A 20,075-nucleotide genomic window follows, 5' to 3' on the forward strand; every position below is an offset into this window, starting at 1 on the left:
CGCTAGGACCGCGGCCCCTTAACAGCATGGTGCCAGAAGTCCCGGCAGTGACTGTGCCAGACCCTGAGCCTGGAACCGTGGCCTGGATGGAGGCCCGGGTGATTCAATTCCACCGGCGTTAGCAGGATCAGATCTTCCGGATGATGGAGCAGTGGACCAACGAGGTGGAGGAGCTGATTACAACTGCCCCGATGTACGCCAGGGCACCAGTTCCTCGGGGCCAGCGTCCGCGGGCAAAGTAGGGATCCTCCAGCCGTGTGGTTTACCGTAAAACTGTGTCAACGTCTCAGGCTGAGTGAGTACCACAGTGCCGGAAGGCACAGCGCTGCCCCCGCGTCCCTGCGCCCACCAGGCCCTGCACCCTTCCACACCATCACCGGGCCCCGGGGTCACCAACCCCTACCCACGGAGGGGCAACACAACACCTGGCTGCTCCGCATCACCACCCCCGGGATCCCCATATTGAGCAGCGGTGGTGCTACAAATCACCACAACCGTGGGTGGTGTCACGGACAATCTCCCCAACAAATTCCCCTTTTCACTCACTGGCGAGGAGTGCCGCTCGAGAACCCCCGGGATCCGGCCCACCGCTCGAGCCACCACTGAGCAGCAGCAGCAGCCGGACCCGAGCAGAGGGGTGAGCGCGGTGCCGGCACCCTCCTCCCCGCCCGCGACAGCGTCACGACTCAGATGTAAATAACCTGACACATCTGTTGCCAGAGAAGATCCCAAAGAGTAGTCCCTGCGGCGTCCCTGGAGATGGAGTGGCGTCCCCGGGGCGACCGCCGCAGCGGTGGGCGACTCATCCATTTTTCAGCACCCAGCTTTCCCATGCTCTGATATGGGAAAGCTAGGTGCTGAGGACAAGATGAATATCAGAACATGGGAAAGCAGGGTACTGATAGAGGGATTTTAGATCAAGAGAAGCCTGGGTGCTGTGGTGAAAAGCCAAGTGTCAGCGTCATTATCCTGTACCCCGAGTGTCAGTGTTAGTGGAGGGGGGGCCCAGACCAAATTTTGCACCAGGGCCTATCAAACTCTAGTTAAGGCTGCTTTCACACATCAGTTTTTTGTTATCAGGCACAATCCGGCAAAAACATGAAAAAACGGATCCGGCGCCTGTTGCTGCCGGATCCGTTTTTTCCCCCATAGACTTTCATTAGCGCTGGATTGTGCCGGATGGCCTTGCGTTTCATTCGTTTTTTGCCGGATTCGGCAAAATGTACTTGTCCGGCAGCCAGATGATTGAAGTGAACGTTTTTGTGTCCAGCAAAAAAAATGGATCACGCTGGATCCGGTGCCGTACGGCATGTTTTATAATGAAAGCCTATGGACGCCGTATGCGGCCTAATGCGGCAAAAAACGGATCCGGACGCCGGATCCGTTTTTTTTTTTAAACTGAGCATGCTCAGTATCACATCGGATCTGTCAAAAAACTGAAGGAACTGATGGAAAAAACTGATGCAACTGATCCGTTTTTTTCATTGGATCCGTCGCATCAGTTTTTTTTCCGGATTGTGCCTGATGCCAAAAAACTGATGTGTGAAAGTAGCCTTACTGAAAACAGGTATGTGCACTCTATAAAGTATATGTACAGTACAGCTGTAGACACTTTCTGTGCTATATACACAGGACTACTCTGCACACAACACTGTGCATCTGTTTAGAAGGACACGCCCACAAAACAGGCTATAAGACACGACCACACATTACCGCTGTAAGGACACGCCCGCACAGCACCCACCCTGTACAGTATATGACGACACGCCCTGACAACGCCCTACACATGAGGACACGCCCACGCAATCACGCTGCACATGAGGGCACACTAAATCACCCTGCATATGCCGACACTTCCACACGCTGTATAGCGGCGCTTCCTGTCCGGGGCCGTTATCTGGTCACGTGATTTCTACATTGCGCTATTATGAAAGATACCTTGTAGCGACTTATGCAACCAAGCCCCGCCCACACAACCATATAAGGATTACAGCTCCTCCTTTTGAACCCATCCCGACGAGATCCTGCCCTGGGATTGGTTGAGGGGCGGATGCTGCAGGAATTGCAGTTATTATATTGGAGCGAGCCGTCCAGTTGCTGAAAGTATACAGTATAAAACATGGGGAGCGTGGACCTGGTGCAGCTGGGAGCGCTGCTGGTGAAGAATGTCCGGACCGGGGAGGTGAGCCGGGGCATTAGTGAGTGTCCATGTCCTCAGCTGTGGTGTAATGAGTGGGGGGATTTCATCATTCTCTGCAGCGTCCGGTTATATCTAGCAGTGAGGGGCCGGGGATCCCTGCACAGTCCGCTGTGCTCCTGGGGCATCGGGCTGTGTCTGCATATCTTATGCCCTATACTAATGAGGGGCCCCCTACTCACCCCACATACCCTATATACTAATGAGGGGCCCCCTGCTCACCCCACATACCCTATATACTAATGAGGGGCCCCCTACTCACCCCACATACCCTATATACTAATGAGGGGCCCCCTACTCACCCCACATACCCTATATACTAATGAGGGGCCCCCTGCTCACCCCACATACCCTATATACTATTAGGGGCCCCCTGCTCACCCTGCATACCCTATATCCTAATGAGGGGCCCCCTACTCACCCCACATACCCTATATCATAATGAGGGGCCCCCTACTCACCCCACATACCCTATATACTAATGAGGGGCCCCCTGCTCACCCTGCATACCCTATATCCTAATGAGGGGCCCCCTGCTCACCCCACATACCCTATATCCTAATGAGGGGCCCCCTACTCACCCCACATACCCTATATACTAATGAGGGGCCCCCTACTCACCCCGCATACTCTATATACTAATGAGGGGCCCCCTGCTCACCCTATATACTAATGAGGGCCCCCCTGCTCACCCTGCATACCCTATATCCTAATGAGGGGCCCCCTGCTCACCCTGCATACCCTATATCCTAATGAGGAGCCGCCTGCTCACCCTACATACCCTATATCCTAATGAGGGGCCCCCTGCTCACCCTGCATACTCTATATACTAATGAGGGGCCCCCTGCTCACCCTGCATACTCTATATACTAATGAGGGGCCCCCTGCTCACCCTGCATACTCTATATACTAATGAGGGGCCGCCTGCTCACCCTGCATACTCTATATACTAATGAGGGGCCGCCTGCTCACCCCGCATACTCTATATCCTAATGAGGAGCCGCCTGCTCACCCTGCATACCCTATATCCTAATGAGGGGCCGCCTGCTCACCCTGCATACCCTATATACTAATGAGGGGCCGCCTGCTCACCTACAGACCCCGGCAGTGGGCACAGGCACCTGAAAGGTGGGCACACATGTGGGGGTGTACTCAGGAGCTGTTAATTTCTATATAATGCCCCCAGCACAGCCAATCATTCTGACAGTCTGTACAATATAGAGCAACACTTGTCCCTGTCCATTTTTAATCCAACTCTGGGGATCAAACTTGTCCGTTCAAGAAATAATGGAAAGCACACTGATGGCTGCTTTATTGTTTTAATAAGTAGAAGTTTGAGGATTTTGTGTTTTTTTTTTTTTTTTTTTTTTTTTTTTTTTTTTTTTGTTTTTTTTTTGTTTCCTCTTTAATAAAAAAAAAAAGTTTGCTATCTGATGGTTAAAAAAAAAACCCGAAAACATACCCCAAAAATATATAGAAACTGAATTTGCACACTGATAAAAAAATGTTTTATTTAAGGGAGCAGTGTGGTGTTTTGTTGCTCGGGTAGCCCTCCAGTGTGTGTGATGAATGCAGTGATATTCTCACCGGTTGCCATTGTGACGCCCTGGCAAAACCAGGTAGTCACACAGTATAGGCCCCCGCATAACACCATGCCACACAGGGTTACACACAGCAGACTAGAAACCCTAGTCATACCCCCCCCAGGTTAGGAAAGGCACACCAGTGGGCGGGACCAGGCGGATGGAGAACGCCCACCTAGGGGTCTGGAGAACCCGGGGCGGGAAAGGCAGTAGTCTAAGTTGTAGTTCGAGTGGAGTGGAGTAGTTGAGGAGGAAAAGGAGAAGGCTGACACAGAAAGAAAAGGCGTCTGGGTTGGAGCCCCGGCGTACTGGCTAGGTGGAAGACGGTGGTCCGTGTCTGTCAGGAGACGGGAGGACGGCTGCCGGAGATCCAAGGTGGACCAGGACAGGGTTGGGGCCCGCCGGTACCGACACCGGAGAGCCGACCCGTAAATCGTGCACAGAGGGGGTACTTGGACCCTGAAGCCAGGACCGGAACCAACGGCCTAGCTAATTAACCAATTGACCAAGGTCCCAAAAGCAGACAACAGCCCACCGCGGGGGATAGGGTATCCGGCAAGGCCCGGTAGATCCCAAGGGTCAGCGTCAGCGGGCAAGGCTCCTAACACAAAGACCGGGAGCGGACTCCCATGTTTCACACCGGGAAGTCGACCACACCAAACACAGAGTGCAGAGGAAAGTGACAGACCACCAGCCCGGGTGTGGGACCAGATACACCCGACCGCGGCGGCCAGCCACCAGCACCTTGGTTTACCATTGGACTTGTGTGATTCATTTAATCGTGAGTAAATAAACATCCATCGGTCTTACCGGGAGCGCCGGCCCATGCAGTCACCATCCTCAGCATAAGAGACACTGGGCCCCGGGGCATCCATCCCTACCCATGGAGGGGTTAACATCCAGCTGCCATGCCATCGTCCCCCAGGTGCCCCACAACAGCAGCGGTGGTGCCATATTTCACCACACACTGTGGGTGGCGTCACAGACTGTTTACGGCAAATCCCGTAGAAATACGTCCCCTTTTATTTGAAGTGTCCGTGTGTCGCCCGGGGATCAGGGGGTACTCAGATCCGGGCCACGGGGTCACTTCTGTGGGTATCACGGTGGCGTGACCCGGTCTGTGATCCCAGGCTCCACAGTAAAAGGGGATTTGGTAAGGGAGATGGTCCGTGACGCCACCCACCGCTGCTCTGTATGGGGATCCCGGGAGCGGTGACAGGGAGCAGCTTTGTTGTTATTTCTCCCCTCCGTGGGTAGGGGGTTGGTTGTCCCGGGGCCCGGTGATTGGGTAGGGGTGGATGGCAGGCCGGGTGCGGGGCCTGGTGAGGTGCGGGGCCTGGTGAGGTGCAGGGTTAGCGCTGTGCCGCACAGCATGGTGGTACTCACTCAGCCAGAAATCAGGACACAGTTCTTAGTAAAACACTCGGCTGGATGGACGGGTCCCACAGACACTGCGGTGTTTTCCCCTGACCCAGTTTGGTGGTGTAAGTCCTTTCCTGCACCTTCCGTGCACTCCTCCTGCGCTTCGGCTTCCAGCTGGCTCCCCGATTCAGTACCGGTGGGCCACCACCCAGCCCCGGCTACCTACGGTTCCACCAACTGTCTCCCCAGCTCCCTGCAGACGGCCACTACAGTCTGCCTGACTCTCTGCTGCACGAGGGCCCTAGGCTCCAATCCTTCCTAGGCCCCAGTCTGCGTCTGCCTCTCTGCAGACCTCTTCTCTCTTTCTCTCCTAGAACTTGACTGGACTTGTTTCCTGCCTCAGGCCAGCTAACTCCTGGGTGGGCGTCTCCATCTCCTGACTCCACCCACCTGGTGTGTCAGTCTGAGCCCGAGGAAAGGAATCAAGTTTCACTGGGGATGTCTGCTGTGAACTGCTGGGGGTGGGGGTGTTTGTGTGTTGTTACCTGTGGCCCCTGGCTTGTCCAGGGCGCCACAAATACGTCCCCTTTTATTTGAAGTGTCCGCGTGACCCCCGGGTCCTGTAGAATCCCTCGAGCCACACTGCGGATCTAGATCCGAGCAGCACGGGGGCGGCACACCATCTTCTGTCGCTCTCTGCGTCTAGTGTGGGGGGCGGAGGTCACTTTGTATGTACAGTGCCTTGCGAAAGTATTCAGCCCCCTTGAATTTTTCACCCTTTTCCCACATTTCAGGCTTCAAACATAAAAATTTTAATTTTTTGGTGAAGAATCAACAACAAGTGGGACACAATTGTGAAGTTGAACGAAAGTTATTGCTTATTTTTAAACTTTTTAAAAAATAAATAGCTTAAAATTGGGTCATGCAATATTATTCATCCCCTTTAACCCCTTCACGATCATGGACAGATATTTCCGTCATGGAGCGTGTCCCGTTAAGCCCCGCCCCCTTCCGCGGGCAGGCGGCGTGGATCGGCACACATATCAGCTGTTTTCAACAGCTGACATGTGTGCCTGCATGTTACGAGTGGAATCGCATTCCACCCGTAACATTAACCCCTTAGATCTCGCTGCCAAAGTCTGGCAGCAAGATCTATATGCGCGCAGCCATGTTTTTTACTTACCGCCGCCCCCACCGGAAGTCACGTGAGTGATCACGTGGCTTTCAGTGGTTGCCATCGTAGCACAGAGTCATGTGATGACGCCTGCAGCTATGATGTTTCACTTTCATTTTTCCTCGGCCCCGAGCAGAGGGAAACAGGAAGTGACTAAATCTGCTGTTTACAGCTGTATAGCTGTGATCAGCAAATAGATAAGAGCGATTGGATTGCTGATCGCTATAGCCCCCTAGGGGGACTAGTAAAATAAAAAAAGTAAAAAAAAAAGTTTTAAAAAATAAAAAAAAACAAAAAAACCTAAAAGTTCAAATCACCCACCTTTCCCCCCAATTGAAAATTTAAAGGATTAAAAAATAAATAAATATACACATATTTGGTATCGCCGCGTTCAGAAATGCCCGATCTATCAAAATATAAAATCAATTAATCTGATTGGAATTTTTTGCCGCTACGCCGTTTACCAAACGCCAAAATTACGTTTTTTTGGTCACCGCAAGTTTTACGCCAAGTGCAATAACAGGCGATCAAAACGTAGCATCTGCGCAAAAATGGTACCATTAGAAACATCAGCTCGAGGCGCAAAAAATAAGAAGTCACTGAGCCATAGATCCCAAAAAATAAACTCTACGGGTTTTGGAAAATGGCGCAAAACATAAGCCACTTTTATTGGACAAGCTTGTGAATTTTTTTTAACCCCTTAGATACAAGTAAACCTATACATGTTTGGGGTCTACAAACTCGCACCGACCTCAGGCATCACAATGACACATCAGTTCTACCATATAGTGAGCACCGTGAATAAAACATCCCAAAAACTATTGTGCAATCACACTTTTTTGCAATTTTTCCACACTTGGAATTTTTTTGCTGTTTTCCAGTACACCATATGGTAAAACTTATGGTTTCATTTAAAAGTACAACTCGTCCCGCAAAAAACAAGCCCTCATATGGCAAGATTGATGGAAAAATAAAAAAGTTACGGCTCTCGGAAGAAGGGGAGCAAAAAACGGAAAGTGCCCTGGGGCTGAAGGGGTTAAGTTAATACTTTGTAGCGCCACCTTTTGCTGCGATTACAGCACAAGTCGCTTGGCTATGTCTCTATCAGTTTTGCACATCGAGAGACTGAAATTCTCGCCCATTCTTCCTTTACAAACAGCTGGAGCTGAGTGAGGTTGGATGGAGAGTGTTTGAACAGCAGTTTTCAGCTCTTTCCACAGATTCTCGATTGGATTCAGGTCTGGACTGTGACTTGGCCATTCTAACACCTGGATACGTTTATTTGTGAACCATTCCATTGTAGATTTTGCTTTGTTTGTGATCATTGTCTTGTTGGAAGAAAAATCTCCGTCCCAGTCTCAGGTCTTTTGCAGACTCCAACAGGTTTTCTTCAAGAATGGTCCTGTATTTGGCTCCATCCATCTTCCCATCAATTTTAACCATCTTCCCTGTCCCTGCTGAAGAAAAGCAGGCCCAAACCATGATGTTGCCACACCATCCCCACCATGTTACAGTGGGGATGGTGTGTTGCTTGGGGATGGTGTGTTACTTATCGTTTGGCATCGTGCCCAAATAGTTTGATATTTGGTTTCATCTGACCAGAGCACCTTCTTGCACATGTTTGGTGTCTCCCAGCTGGCTTGGGGCAAACTTTAAATGACACTTTTTATGGATATCTTTGAGAAATGGCTTTCTTCTTGCCACTTTCCCATAAAGGGCAGATTTCTGCAACTGATTGTTGTCCTATGGACAGACTCTCCCACCTCAGCTGTAGATCTCTGCAGTTCATCCAGAGTGATCATGGGCTTCTTGGCTGCATCTCTAATCAGTCTTCTCCCTGTTTGAGATGAAATGTTTGAGGGACGGCCGGGTCTTGGTAGATTTGCAGTGGTATGATACTCCTTCCATTTCAATATGATCGCTTGCACAGTGCTTCTTGGGATGTTTAAAGTTGTGGATATCTTTTTTTTTTAACCAAATCCGGCTTTAAACTTCTCCACAACAGTATCACGGACCTGCCTGTTGTGTTCCTTGGTCTTCATGATGCTCTCTCTACTTTAAACAGAACACTGAGACTATCACAGAACAGGTGCATTTATACGGAGACTTGATTACACACAGGTGGATTATATTTATCATCATCAGTCATTTAAGACAACATTGGATCATTCAGAGATCCTCAATGAACTTCTGGAGTGAGTTTCTCTGGCACCCATTCAAGTCTATGGGACGAGAGAAAAATTGCTCTGAACTCGCAGTACGCCGGTGTACCGCGAGTGCAGGGCGAGAATGGCAATAGCCGGTTATGGAGGAGAGAGGGAGATAAATTCCTCCCTCTCCTTCTCAGTGCCGGCCCGCCCTCGGCCGCTGAGGTCCGCTCGCACGATCGGACCTCAGTTGCAGGGACACTCACATGGCACTCGGCTCTGCTGTACTGCCAGCGTGAGCTTAGTGTCATGCGAGGGTATCACAGTAATTCCCGTGAGGCCCCGGCCTAAGAGTGGGGTCACACTAAACGACAGCGACAACGACGTCGCTGTTACGTCACCATTTTCTGTGACGTAGCAGCGACCTTGTAAGTCGCTGTTATGATCGCTGCTTAGCTGTCAAACACAGCAGCCGAAGCAGCGATCATAACGACATGCGTCGCTGTGCTAAATGTGCAGAGAGCAGGGAGCCGCGCACACTGAGCGCTGGCTCCCTGCACTCCTAGCTACAGTACACATCGGGTTAATTACACGATGTGTACTGCAGCTACATGTGCAGAGAGCAGGGAGCCGCGCACACTGCTTAGCGCTGGCTCCTTGCTCTCCTAGCTACAGTACACATCGGGTTAATTAACCCGATGTGTACTGCAGCTACATGTCACAGTGCAGAAAGCAGGGAGCCGCGCACACTGCTTAGCGCTGGCTCCTTACTCTCCTAGCTGCAGTACACATCGGGTTAATTACACGATGTGTATTGCAGCTACATGTGCAGAGAGCAGGAGCCGGCACTGGCACCGTGAGAGCGGCGGAGGCTGGTAACGAAGGTAAATATCGGGTAACCACCTTGGTTACCCGATGTTTACCTTGGTTACAGCTTACTGCAGATGCCGGCTCCGGCTCCCTGCTCGCCTCATTTCGTCGCTCTCTCGCTGTCACACACAGCGATGTGTGCGTCACAGCGGGAGAGCGACGACCAAAAAATGAAGCTGGACATTCAGCAACGAGCGGCGACCTCACAGCAGGGGCCAGCTCGTTGCTGGATGTCACACACAGCGACAGCGACGGGACGTCGCTGCAACGTCACAGAAAATGGTGACGTAGTAGCGACGTCGTTGTCGCTGTGTGTGACACCAGCTTAACTCTCTCAGCCTGGCTCGTTCTGTAAATGAGTCATGTGTGATTGCTCTAGAACCAGACAGGATGGCATAAGATCTACAGAAGAGGCGGCAGACATCGGGGACTTGTGTAACATGGATTTACTAATTGGTCTCGCTAAGGCTGGGGTCACAGGACAGTATAACAATATTTGCCCGATTTTTCAGCCAGAAAAGTGGGTCGACTCGTCTGGACACTTCTGGTCTTCGGCTGTGCGGACTACAATCATTCTACATCTGTCTTTTATTTTCTGCTTTCAGACAGCGGAGCTCCAGTCGCTGTGGAGAGACAGCACCAGTGTCCTGTTCTTCCTGCGGAGGTTCGGCTGCCAGGTTTGCCGCTGGATGGCAAAAGAAGTTTCCAAGCTGCAAGAATCGTTCAACGCCAACCAAATCCGTCTGATAGGGATTGGACCAGAGACTTTGGGGCTGGAAGAATTTGTAGATGGGAAATTTTTCTCAGGAGGTAAGTGTTCATACAGGCAAGTTACGAATTTCTGGGCAATATATTAATGCAAGATGCCAAGTTCTGGCCAAAATGCTGCAGAAAATTTTGATTTGTTTATTTGCATCAACCTCGCGGAGACTGACACACCATTTCAGCATGCCAGTAGTGAGGAGACTTTAAGCCATAATGCTCCTGGGGAAAATGAAAATTATTTCTTCACTGAAGTATACAAACTCTAGTGCCACCTATTGGAGGTAGCAATCCTAAAAGTCAATTATTTCCCAGAGGACCATTTCAGTTTAAAGTCTCCTCACCACTTACATGCTGGATTGGTGTGTCAGTCTCCGTAAGGAGAATAGCTTTCCCTTTAGACCCCATCTTAGCCTCTCATACAGCCATATCAGATCTCATACTTTGTACTGACTAGGTACAACCATCGTGAAACACCGTGTCTGCAAATTGAGGCTCTGATCTGGCATAAATCCTAGGTCATATGACAGCTCATTAAAGGGTCACTTGTGACTTTTAGGATTGCTACTTCCAATAGGTGGTACTAGAGTTTGTCTCCTTCCTCACTGAGAGTCGATTTGCGTCAACCGATATGCGAAATTATTGGCTGACTGTTGATAAAAGTAAGACTTCTGTAGAAAAAAAAATATTCTTGCATCTATTGTAGGACCTGACTAGACAGAGCATGATCTAAAATACAAAATTGTTACTCACTGTAATGTATCTCACCTCTCAGGCCATGCATAGTGTACTGCCTGGACTCGGGGGAGGATTAAGGGTAGCCAGAACCCTGGGCAGTTAGTGCATGAGCTCCCCAGCACCCGATGTATCAACTTTTTTGGGATGTCATATGATGAACGCAAAGGTGCTCATCTGCATCTGAAGACAAAGGATAGATCTATCTATCACTATAAATAACAATAGAGGATACTATAACAATAGAGGATATGTAATAGAGGATAGCACTATAAATAACAATAGAGGATAATATGTAATAAGGGACTGCACTATACATAATGAGAGGAGACACTACAGTGACTTGAAAAAGTATTCACACCCTATGAACTTTTCCACATTTTTTTTTTTCTTCTTCCATGACACCCACAAACTTAAATGTATTTTATTGGAATTTTACGTAATATATGAAGTTATACGTATTTGTGAAGTGTAAAGGAGATGATACATGGTTTTCTAAATATTTTAAAACTAAATCTAAAAATTGTGATATGCATTTGTATTCAGCCCCCTGTAATCTTACACCCCTAAATAAAATCCTAAGTGAGCAATCACTTCCAGAAGTTACATAATTAGTACATTGAGCCCACCTGTGTAATATATTCCCAGTATAACTACAGCTGTTCTGTGAAGGACTCCAGAGGTTTGTTTAAGAACATTACAAAAACCCCAAAAACTGACCAGCACCTCCAAACAGAATAGTGTGACCAGGTGCAAGCTGCTAAAAAAATACAAATAGAGGATGTATGAAATTTGATCTGTATTACTGTTAGGCTCTTGTGAATTGGCCAATTTTTTGCGAAGTAACTTTATTATTATATTTAGAAGTAATGCAGTTTTTAAATTTCATACATTGATGGGTATGTACGTGTCCTCTTCCCTTCCTCTTGTGGCTGGTGGGTACGTGCGGCTCCTCTTCCCTTCCTCTTGTGGCTGGTGGGTACGTGCGGCTCCTCTTCCCATCCTCTTGTGGCTGGTGGGTACGTGCGGCTCCTCTTCCCATCCTCTTGTGGCTGGTGGGTACGTGCGGCTCCTCTTCCTTCCTCTTGTGGCTGGCGAGTACGTGCGGCTCCGCTTCCTTCCTCTTGTGGCTGGCGGGTGCGTGCGGCTCCGCTTCCTTCCCCTTGTGGCTGGCGAGTACGTGCGGCTCCTCTTCCTTCCTCTTGTAGCTGGTGGGTATATGCTACATGACAGAGTGATGACGTCATGGCGGCAGTGTCTGAGTGTAGTGCCATCCCATAGCCTTGTTACTATTCTGTATTGCAGGCAGCAAAGTTACAAGAATGTGTGCCGCCCAGGGGAAACTAAATTGACCGGAGACAACCCCTCTCGGAGCTGTAAGAACGCACACCGCAGTTTCTCACACAATGGCTACACTGCTATGTGTATTATTATAAGGGGATTCAGACCACTATATACAGCACCTCTGTCCCGTAGATTATCTGTGAAGGAAAATGGTCAGAAAATAAACAAATTTCCACAATCTTGTGATGTTATCACTTATAGCCCCATAAATAAAGGAAAGAATCGTTATTAATGGCTTATATTGAGGAGTATCTAGTTATGCAATTCCCTTACATGAAGCTGGAACTCCATTTTCTCCTGTGGAGGACGTGTTATGTCGTCCTTTTATTCCTGCATATTTAGCAAAATAGGTTTATGGCTTTTTGCATAACCCGGAGTGCCATGCCCTTATCCTGTTAATGAACACCCCGCCTTGTGAACTTCACCGCACCGGCTGCTGCCATTATTATCTGTAGTTTTCCAGCTGTGGAGTTGTGTAACCCGACGTCATTGATTGTGTAACTGCAAATCTCTTCTTTATTTCAGAATTATATCTGGATGAATCAAAGCAGAGCTACAAGGAGCTGGGATTCAAGAGGTCGGTGTCCCAAAAGTCCATAATATTTGCCTAGGACCAGCGTTTCAGTGCAGGCTATATAAATCCACCCTAATGAGCGCCCCCTTGTGGTGGCTGCCAGAGAATAAAATTAGGTCATTTATCAAGACAGAAAAATGGAGATCATATATGTGTTTGTATGTACAGTATATCATAAAATTGAGTACACCCCTCAAATTTTTGTAAATATTTTATATCTTTTCATGGGACAGCACTGAATATTAGAGATGAGCAGACACATGGAGGTTCGAGTTTAGCTGAACATTAAATAAAAGTTCGGTTCAGACCCAGACTTGACCCCAGATGTCGAATCTCATAAATCAATGAAGATCCGAGCTTGCGTGCTGTAAAATGGATGCAGAAAGGGCTAGGAGGCGGCAAAATGGGGACAAAGGCCCTGCAAATAAAGGCAAATATACAATAAATAAAAAAAAAAGAAAAATTATTGAAGTTAATAATTAAAAAAAATAAATAAACATTATGTGGGCTTTGCTTTAGTTTTATAACCAGCCAAGGTAAAGCAGACCGACACCTCAATTTGTAACCAGTCAAGTATAGAGTTAACAATAAACACACAGAAAAAAGTTCATTTGAATAAACACTCCTTTGTTAACCATTTTATGAATAAAAAAAAAATGTTTCAAAGAGTAATGTACCACAACACCCATCAATTCAGTATGTCACAGTACAAGTATGAATTCATGGTTCCCTCAATGAGCTGTAGTTCCCCAATGCCGGCAGCACTCGTGCAGCACCAAACCATGAAACTCCCACCACCATGCTTGACTGTAGGCAGGACACACTTGTCTTTGTACTTGTCTCCTGGTTGCTGCCAGACACACTTGACACCATCTGAACCAACTAAAAAAAGCAAAAAAAATGCAAAATATTTTTTGCTGTGTTTAACATATCAGAATGGCCATTCTCATACCTGCCCAGTAGCCACGTCATGGCAACTTCATTGTCCTGAGTCCTACTCTATATTACTATCTCTTTCATGAACCAAATACGTTTAACTTGTTCTCATGAGATCACAAGACATGGTTCCAGTAATCCATGTCCTTAGTCTGCTTGTCCTCAGCAAACTGGGTGCTTTTTTTTTTTTTTGTGCATCCTGTTTAGAAGAGGCTTCCTTCTGGGACGACAACCATGCAGACCAATGTGATTCAGTGTGTGGCGCATGGTCTGACCACTGACAGACTGACCCCACCCCTGTAACCTCTATAGCAATGGTGGCAGCACTCATGTGTATTCTGAGAAGACAACCTCTGGATATGACGCTAAGCACGTGCACTCAAAGTCTGTGGTCGACCATGGTGAAGTCTGTTCTCAGTGGAACTCGTCTTGTTAAACCGCTGTTTTGTCTTGGGCACCGTGCTGCAGCTCAGTTTCAGGGTGTTGGCAATCTTCTTATAGCCTCGTCCATCTTTATGTGCAATATGCAATAATTCTTTTTTTCAGATCCTCATAGAATTCTTTGCCATGAGGAGCCATGTTGAACTTCCAGTGACCAGTATGAGAGAGTGTGTGAGCGATAACACCAAATGTAACACCCCTGCTCCCCATTCACACCTGAGACCTTGTAACACCAATGAGTCACATAACACCGGGGAGATAAAATGGGTCATTGGGCACAATTTGGCCATTTTCACTTAGCGGTGTACTCACGTTTGTTGCCAGCGGTTTAGACATTAATGGCTGTCTGAGTTATTTAGAGGACACCAAATTTACCCTGTTATACAAGCTGCACACTGACACTGTACATTGTAATACAGGATCAGATCTTCAGTGCTGTCCCATAAAAAGATGTAATGAAATATTCACCAAAAAATGTGAGGGGTGTACTCACTTTTGAGATATACTGTAAATATACTATGATCTAATTTTTGTGGAGATATATATAATATAGCTATCCCTGTGGTCCCATAGCCTTGAGTTTTTGATCAGATCACCTCTCCTTACTGATGGTTTGCTTGTCTGTTTCTCCTTTGTAGGTATAATGCGCTTTCTATAGTTCCTGCGGCTCTTGGGAAGAAAGTTCGAGATGTTGTTACTCAGGTGAGAAAATATTTCCACAAAGTATTTAAAGTAGACTTTTTTTTTCTTTGTTTTAAACAGCTTTCTTACATTTTACAGGCAAATGCAGATGGGGTACAAGGAAACTTCAGTGGCGATCTCCTGCAGAGCGGGGGAATGCTGATTGTCAGTAAAGGTAAAAAGATTTTATATGAACTGTGTAGAAATATTAGAATTTTCCGACATTATCCAAAACAGCCACAAGGTGGCAGGAGCGAGCTTGTCTGAGTTAAGTTTGAGTAAGGAGGAAGGGTAAAACATGTCATAATCCTCTAGAGCAGGGGTCTCAAACTCTGCCAAGTATAGGGGCCGCACATAGAAAAAAAATGTATTCAGGGGGCCGCATTTGCTGGACCCAGTGACATTTTTAGTGATCACATTTTTTTTCCCCTATGCACCTTATTTTTTTTTTACATTTTTTCGCTCGTTTATTATAACACGTGCAATTTTATTTCAGTTTATATGTAAAGAGTATTTTTAATGTGAGAAAAATCATTCTTTATTTTTTACATTTTATCCCCTTCTTGTAAGTAATATCATTTTACAATTACCACCATATAGTAACATTTTGTGGTAATATTTCCATCCTGGTCCTCATCTTTTAGTAATCTCCCCATAATGTAGTAATGTGCCCATTTTGTCCCCTGTGATAATGTGCCCATATTGTAGTAATGTGACCATATTGTGCCCTTGTGGTAATGTTCCCATATTGTGCCCTTGTGGTAATGTTCCCATATTGTGCCCTTGTGGTAATGTGCCCACATTGTCCCCTGTGGTAATGTGTCCATATTGTACCCTTTGGGTAATGTGCCCATATTGTGCCCTTGTGGTAATGTGTCTATATTGTAGTAATGTGCCCATATTGTCCCCTTGTAGTAATATGACCTGTTATGACGTTGTTCACATAAAAAAAAAAAACAAAAAAAACAAACAAGATTCTTCTCACCTCTCCTTTGTTCCCTTGGTGTCCTTCTTACCTGCAGCACACAGGCACTTAGAGCCCGTGATGATTGCTGTCCAGTACACAAGGCCGCTGCCATCAACGTTTTCCTCCTAGGGAGTGATTTGCGGCTCAGCTGTCTTCACAGCTTTACCAATGGCAGCCGTGTCGGCCAATCAGAATACACCCACATTGGATGCTGGCCTCTGATTGGCAGGTGGCACCTGCCATTAGTAAAGCTGTGTAGAGGCGAGCTTCTCTGCGTGGTGCTGCAAATTATACTCACCTGAAGGAAAGTGCTGACCGCGGCAGCCCCGGATACCGAACCGTAATCGTCAAGTGGTCTAGGTGTCTGCGGGCTGCAAGAAGCAACCTCAGGGGCTGCATGCGGGTCATGTGCTTGAGACCTCTGCTCTAGAGCAGGGGGGTCTGCAACCTGTAGCTGTTTTGCTCGTGTTACCCCTTCAGCCCCTGGCAATCTTTCTTCGTGTTCTCCTCCCCTTCTTCCAAGAGCTTTTAACTTTTTTTTTTTTTTTTTTTCTATTTTGCTATCAATATAGCCATATGAGAGCTTATTTTTTGCGGGACGAGTTGTACTTTTGAGTGTCGTTAATTTTATCATATAGTGTACTGAAAAACAAGGAAAAAAAATTCCAGTGAGATTACAAAAAATACAATTCCACAATTTTTTTAATTTTATTTACCTTTTTTGCTAAATGGAAAAACATACCTGTCAGTACGACTCCCCAGATCGATACAAGTTCATAGTTACCAAACATGTATAGTTTTACTTTTATCTAAGTGGTGGAAAAAAATTCAGAAATTGTCAAAAAAATATGCGCTTTTGTTACCATCTTCCAGGTCCTGTCGCGTTCTCCTGTTTCGGGGTCTGGGGCTCAGTGATGGCTTATTTTTGTATCTTGAGCTGACTTTTTTAATTATACTATTATTTGGTAGATGTGATGTTTTAATTCTGTTATTACATTTTAATTCAATTCTGCAGTGACACCCCCCCCCCCCAAAAAAAAAACCCCAAAAACCTATTTCTGGCATTTAGATTTTTTTATTTTTTTTTCGCCCCTCAAGATTAGAGTTTGACAGCACTATCTAACTAGTTAACAGGCGCGGCTGGATCTCCAATAACCAATCTACCCAAGGCTGTTAAGGCCCAGTCACACTAAGCAACTTACCAGTGATCCCAACAACGATAGGGATCGCTGGTAAGTTGCTAGGAGGTTGCTGGTGAGATATCACACTGCGACGCTCCAGCGATCCCACCAGCAACCTGACCTGGCAGGGATCGCTGGAGCGTCGCTACACGAGTTGCTGGTGAGCTCACCAGCAACCAGTGACCAGCCCCCAGCGCCGCGTGGAAGATGCTGCGCTTGGTAACTAAGGTAAATATCGGGTAACCAACCCGATATTTACCTTGGTTACCAGCGCACGCAGCTACACGTGCAGAGAGCAGCGCACACTGAGCGCTGGCTCCCTGCTCTCCTAGTTACAGCACACATTGGGTTAATTACCCGATGTGTGCTGCAGCTAAATGTGCACAGAGCAGGGAGCAGCGCACAATGCTTAGCGCTGGCTCCCTGCTCTCCTAGCTGCAGCACACATCGGGTTAATTAACCCAATGTGTCCTGCAGCTACATGTGCACAGAGCAGGAGCCGGCACTGACAGTGAGAGCGGCGGAGGCTGGTAACAAAGGTAAATATCGGGTAACCAAGGACAGGGCTTCTTGGTTACCCGATGTTTACATTGGTTACCAGCCTCCGCAGAAGCCGGCTCCTGCTGCCTGTACATTTAGTTGTTGCTCTCTCGCTGTCACACACAGCGATCTGTGCTTCACAGCAGGACAGCAACAACTAAAAAATGGCCCAGGACATTCAGCAACAACCAACGACCTCACAGCAGGGGTCAGGTTGTTGCTGGATGTCACACACAGCAACATCGCTAGCAACGTCACAAAAGTTGTTCGTTAGCAGCGATGTTGCTAGCGATGTTGCTTAGTGTGACGGGGCCTTTAGATGCACTTCAGCTGATCAGATCAGCTGACCTGTGCAGGAAATAATACCAGCTCACCGCGGGAGCCAGCATTAACGGGGATATACATGACCAAGAACCATATGTCCTTGGTAGATAAGGGGTTACACTACAGCTCTGTATGTTCTAATATAAAGGATCCATCACTGATTTCATTTTGTAGCTGAAATAGACTCCACTTTAACTGACTTTATATTTAATTTTTCTTACTGTTACAAGGAGGAGAAAACGTTTTGCTTCATTTTGTACAAGATTCCCCCGGTGACCACGTGTCTCTAGAAACCTTAGTGAAAACATTAGGAATTTCTGCAAATGTGACTGAAGGACAGCGCCCTCAGGTAACTCGTATGTACCAGATGTTGGTAAACTGCTTTATTCTGCCTTTTTTTTTTCTTCTTTTGCTGTCTCGCGTCTCCTTAATCTACAGTGATTTTTCAACCTTTTACCACCATATCAATTTTAGGTCTAGGTTAATTTCTTCATATTACTGCAAGTCTCTGAATAGGTGGTGCTTTGTTTTTCTAAAACTAAGCTCCATATTTTCTGGACAGATTCGTTAAGACTGAAGTAGAATGCACCAAACTCATTAAATGGGGTTGTCCACTGCTTTGACAACCCCTTCTAACTCTCCATTTTCGACCCCATAAAATAAAATTTAAAAAAGCCTATAGTCTCCTCCGGTGCCAGCGCGGTTCCAGCAATGTCAGAACTCACGTTTTCAGGGCCCAGGTGACATTGGTTTCGGGGTTTGCATATCATAACAATCAGCCCTGGCTTCCTTGTCCCTGTCCTTCATATGGTTAAGTAGTTTAATAGGAAGTGATGTGCAGCCACAGCGCTTACTTCCTGTTAATTATTAAACCATACAAAGAGGGGGAGAAGGAAGCCGGGGTTGATTGGCCAAGTGGAATCGCGTGTCATAACAATGTCACCGGGGCCCTGGGAATGTGAGTTGTGACATAACTGGAACTGCACTGTCATCTGAGGGGAGTATAGTTTTGGTTTTTTTTTATTATTATTATAGGGGCAAACATGGGGAGTGATAAGGGGTTGTCAAAGTAGTGGAAACCCCTTTTTAAGAGGAGCTTGCAACTTAATGAATTCGGTACATAATCTCTGTAGCAGAGCCACGTCCTCTCCCACTCTGGCTTTGCCTATTTTGAGCTGCTTCAAACGGATTTGATCTTTTCACCAGTAGAGGGCGCTAATTGCACTTGTATTTATTGTAGCTCCCCTGAATTGTCTCAAAACCTATCCTCGGGCTTCATGATAAATTAGTTGATCAGCTGGGACCCCCATGGTGCAAGAGAATGAGGGACCAGGGCCCCCTGAATGGATGCCCACTGCTCTATTAGAGATGGGTGAACCCGCAGATGTTCATGTTTGGCAGGTCCGGACGAATTTTTTTAAAAAGTCTTTTTTGGGACCAAACATTAGCCCGGACGCTGAACCCCATATATGTCTATGGTGACCTGAACATCAGTGTTATAAAATGGTACTAATAAGTGCTAAGGGGCTGTAGAGCAGGAGAATTCTACTTGGCGAGTCTCCCGAGCAGATGTCACACTGCTTCCAGGTCTGCTCATTAACGCTCATGAATATTCACTGTGTAATAAAAAATCACAAATGTCATCAAGCCCAAAGTTAGTAATGGGGAGGGGGAGTCTGAGTCATCACAATCAGTGCTGCTTTATAACTGGACAGGTTGATTTCATAGAAGTGTGATTGACTTGCAGTTACTTTGTGTTTTTTAAGTGTTCCCTTTATTTTTTTGAGCAGTGTATAGTCTCCGGCCCTTGCTGACATGATCTTCTTGTTTCCCTCCACAGTGTAATGACGATGTGTGTACAAAGTGAATGAAGAATCCTGGCCCAGGGTTCTTGAGAGCTGCATGGCACTGACTGTGTTAAATCTCCATATTAGAAGTCAAAGGTTTTGTTTTTTTGGGACTCTGAGCACCAAATCCTGCATAGATGTAGTTCCATGAAGATTGATCCCAATTTCTTTTTCGCTCCTAATTGGGAGACCCAGACAGTGGGTGTATAGCTACTGCCTCTGGAGGCCGCACAAAGAACTACACTTAAAAGTGTAAGGCCCCTCCCCTTCTGGCTATACACCCTCCCGTAGGAGTACAGATTCCTCAGTTTTAGCTTTGTGCGCAAGGAGGTCAGACACGCACGCATAGCTCCATTGTTTTTAGTCAGCAGCAGCTGCTGACTATGTCGGATGGAAGAAAAGAGGGTCTA

The 20,075-nt window shown here is 47.0% G+C and overlaps 1 protein-coding gene across 2 annotated transcripts; it reads left to right on the plus strand.

The window, feature by feature from the left end:
* The first annotated feature begins 2,064 nt into the window (after positions 1–2,064).
* On the plus strand, positions 2,065–19,836 carry PRXL2B (peroxiredoxin like 2B). Of its 2 annotated transcripts, XR_012727497.1 has the most exons (8): positions 2,065–2,182; positions 9,939–10,143; positions 12,700–12,751; positions 14,764–14,827; positions 14,906–14,981; positions 18,049–18,167; positions 19,659–19,743; positions 19,786–19,836. XR_012727497.1 is itself a non-coding variant. In XM_075327740.1 (7 exons), the coding sequence occupies exons 1-7, from the start codon at positions 2,120–2,122 to the stop codon at positions 19,683–19,685; spliced, it is 606 nt and encodes a 201-aa protein (XP_075183855.1). In that variant the 5' UTR covers positions 2,065–2,119; the 3' UTR covers positions 19,686–19,779. The 2 variants fall into 2 exon arrangements, 1 of the variants encoding a protein (XP_075183855.1); XM_075327740.1 differs by lacking the exon at positions 19,786–19,836 and having other exon boundaries at positions 19,659–19,779.
* The last annotated feature ends 239 nt before the right edge of the window (positions 19,837–20,075 follow it).

This window comes from Anomaloglossus baeobatrachus, chromosome 11, assembly GCF_048569485.1.
Source record: "Anomaloglossus baeobatrachus isolate aAnoBae1 chromosome 11, aAnoBae1.hap1, whole genome shotgun sequence".
NCBI classification, from domain to species: domain Eukaryota; kingdom Metazoa; phylum Chordata; class Amphibia; order Anura; family Aromobatidae; genus Anomaloglossus; species Anomaloglossus baeobatrachus.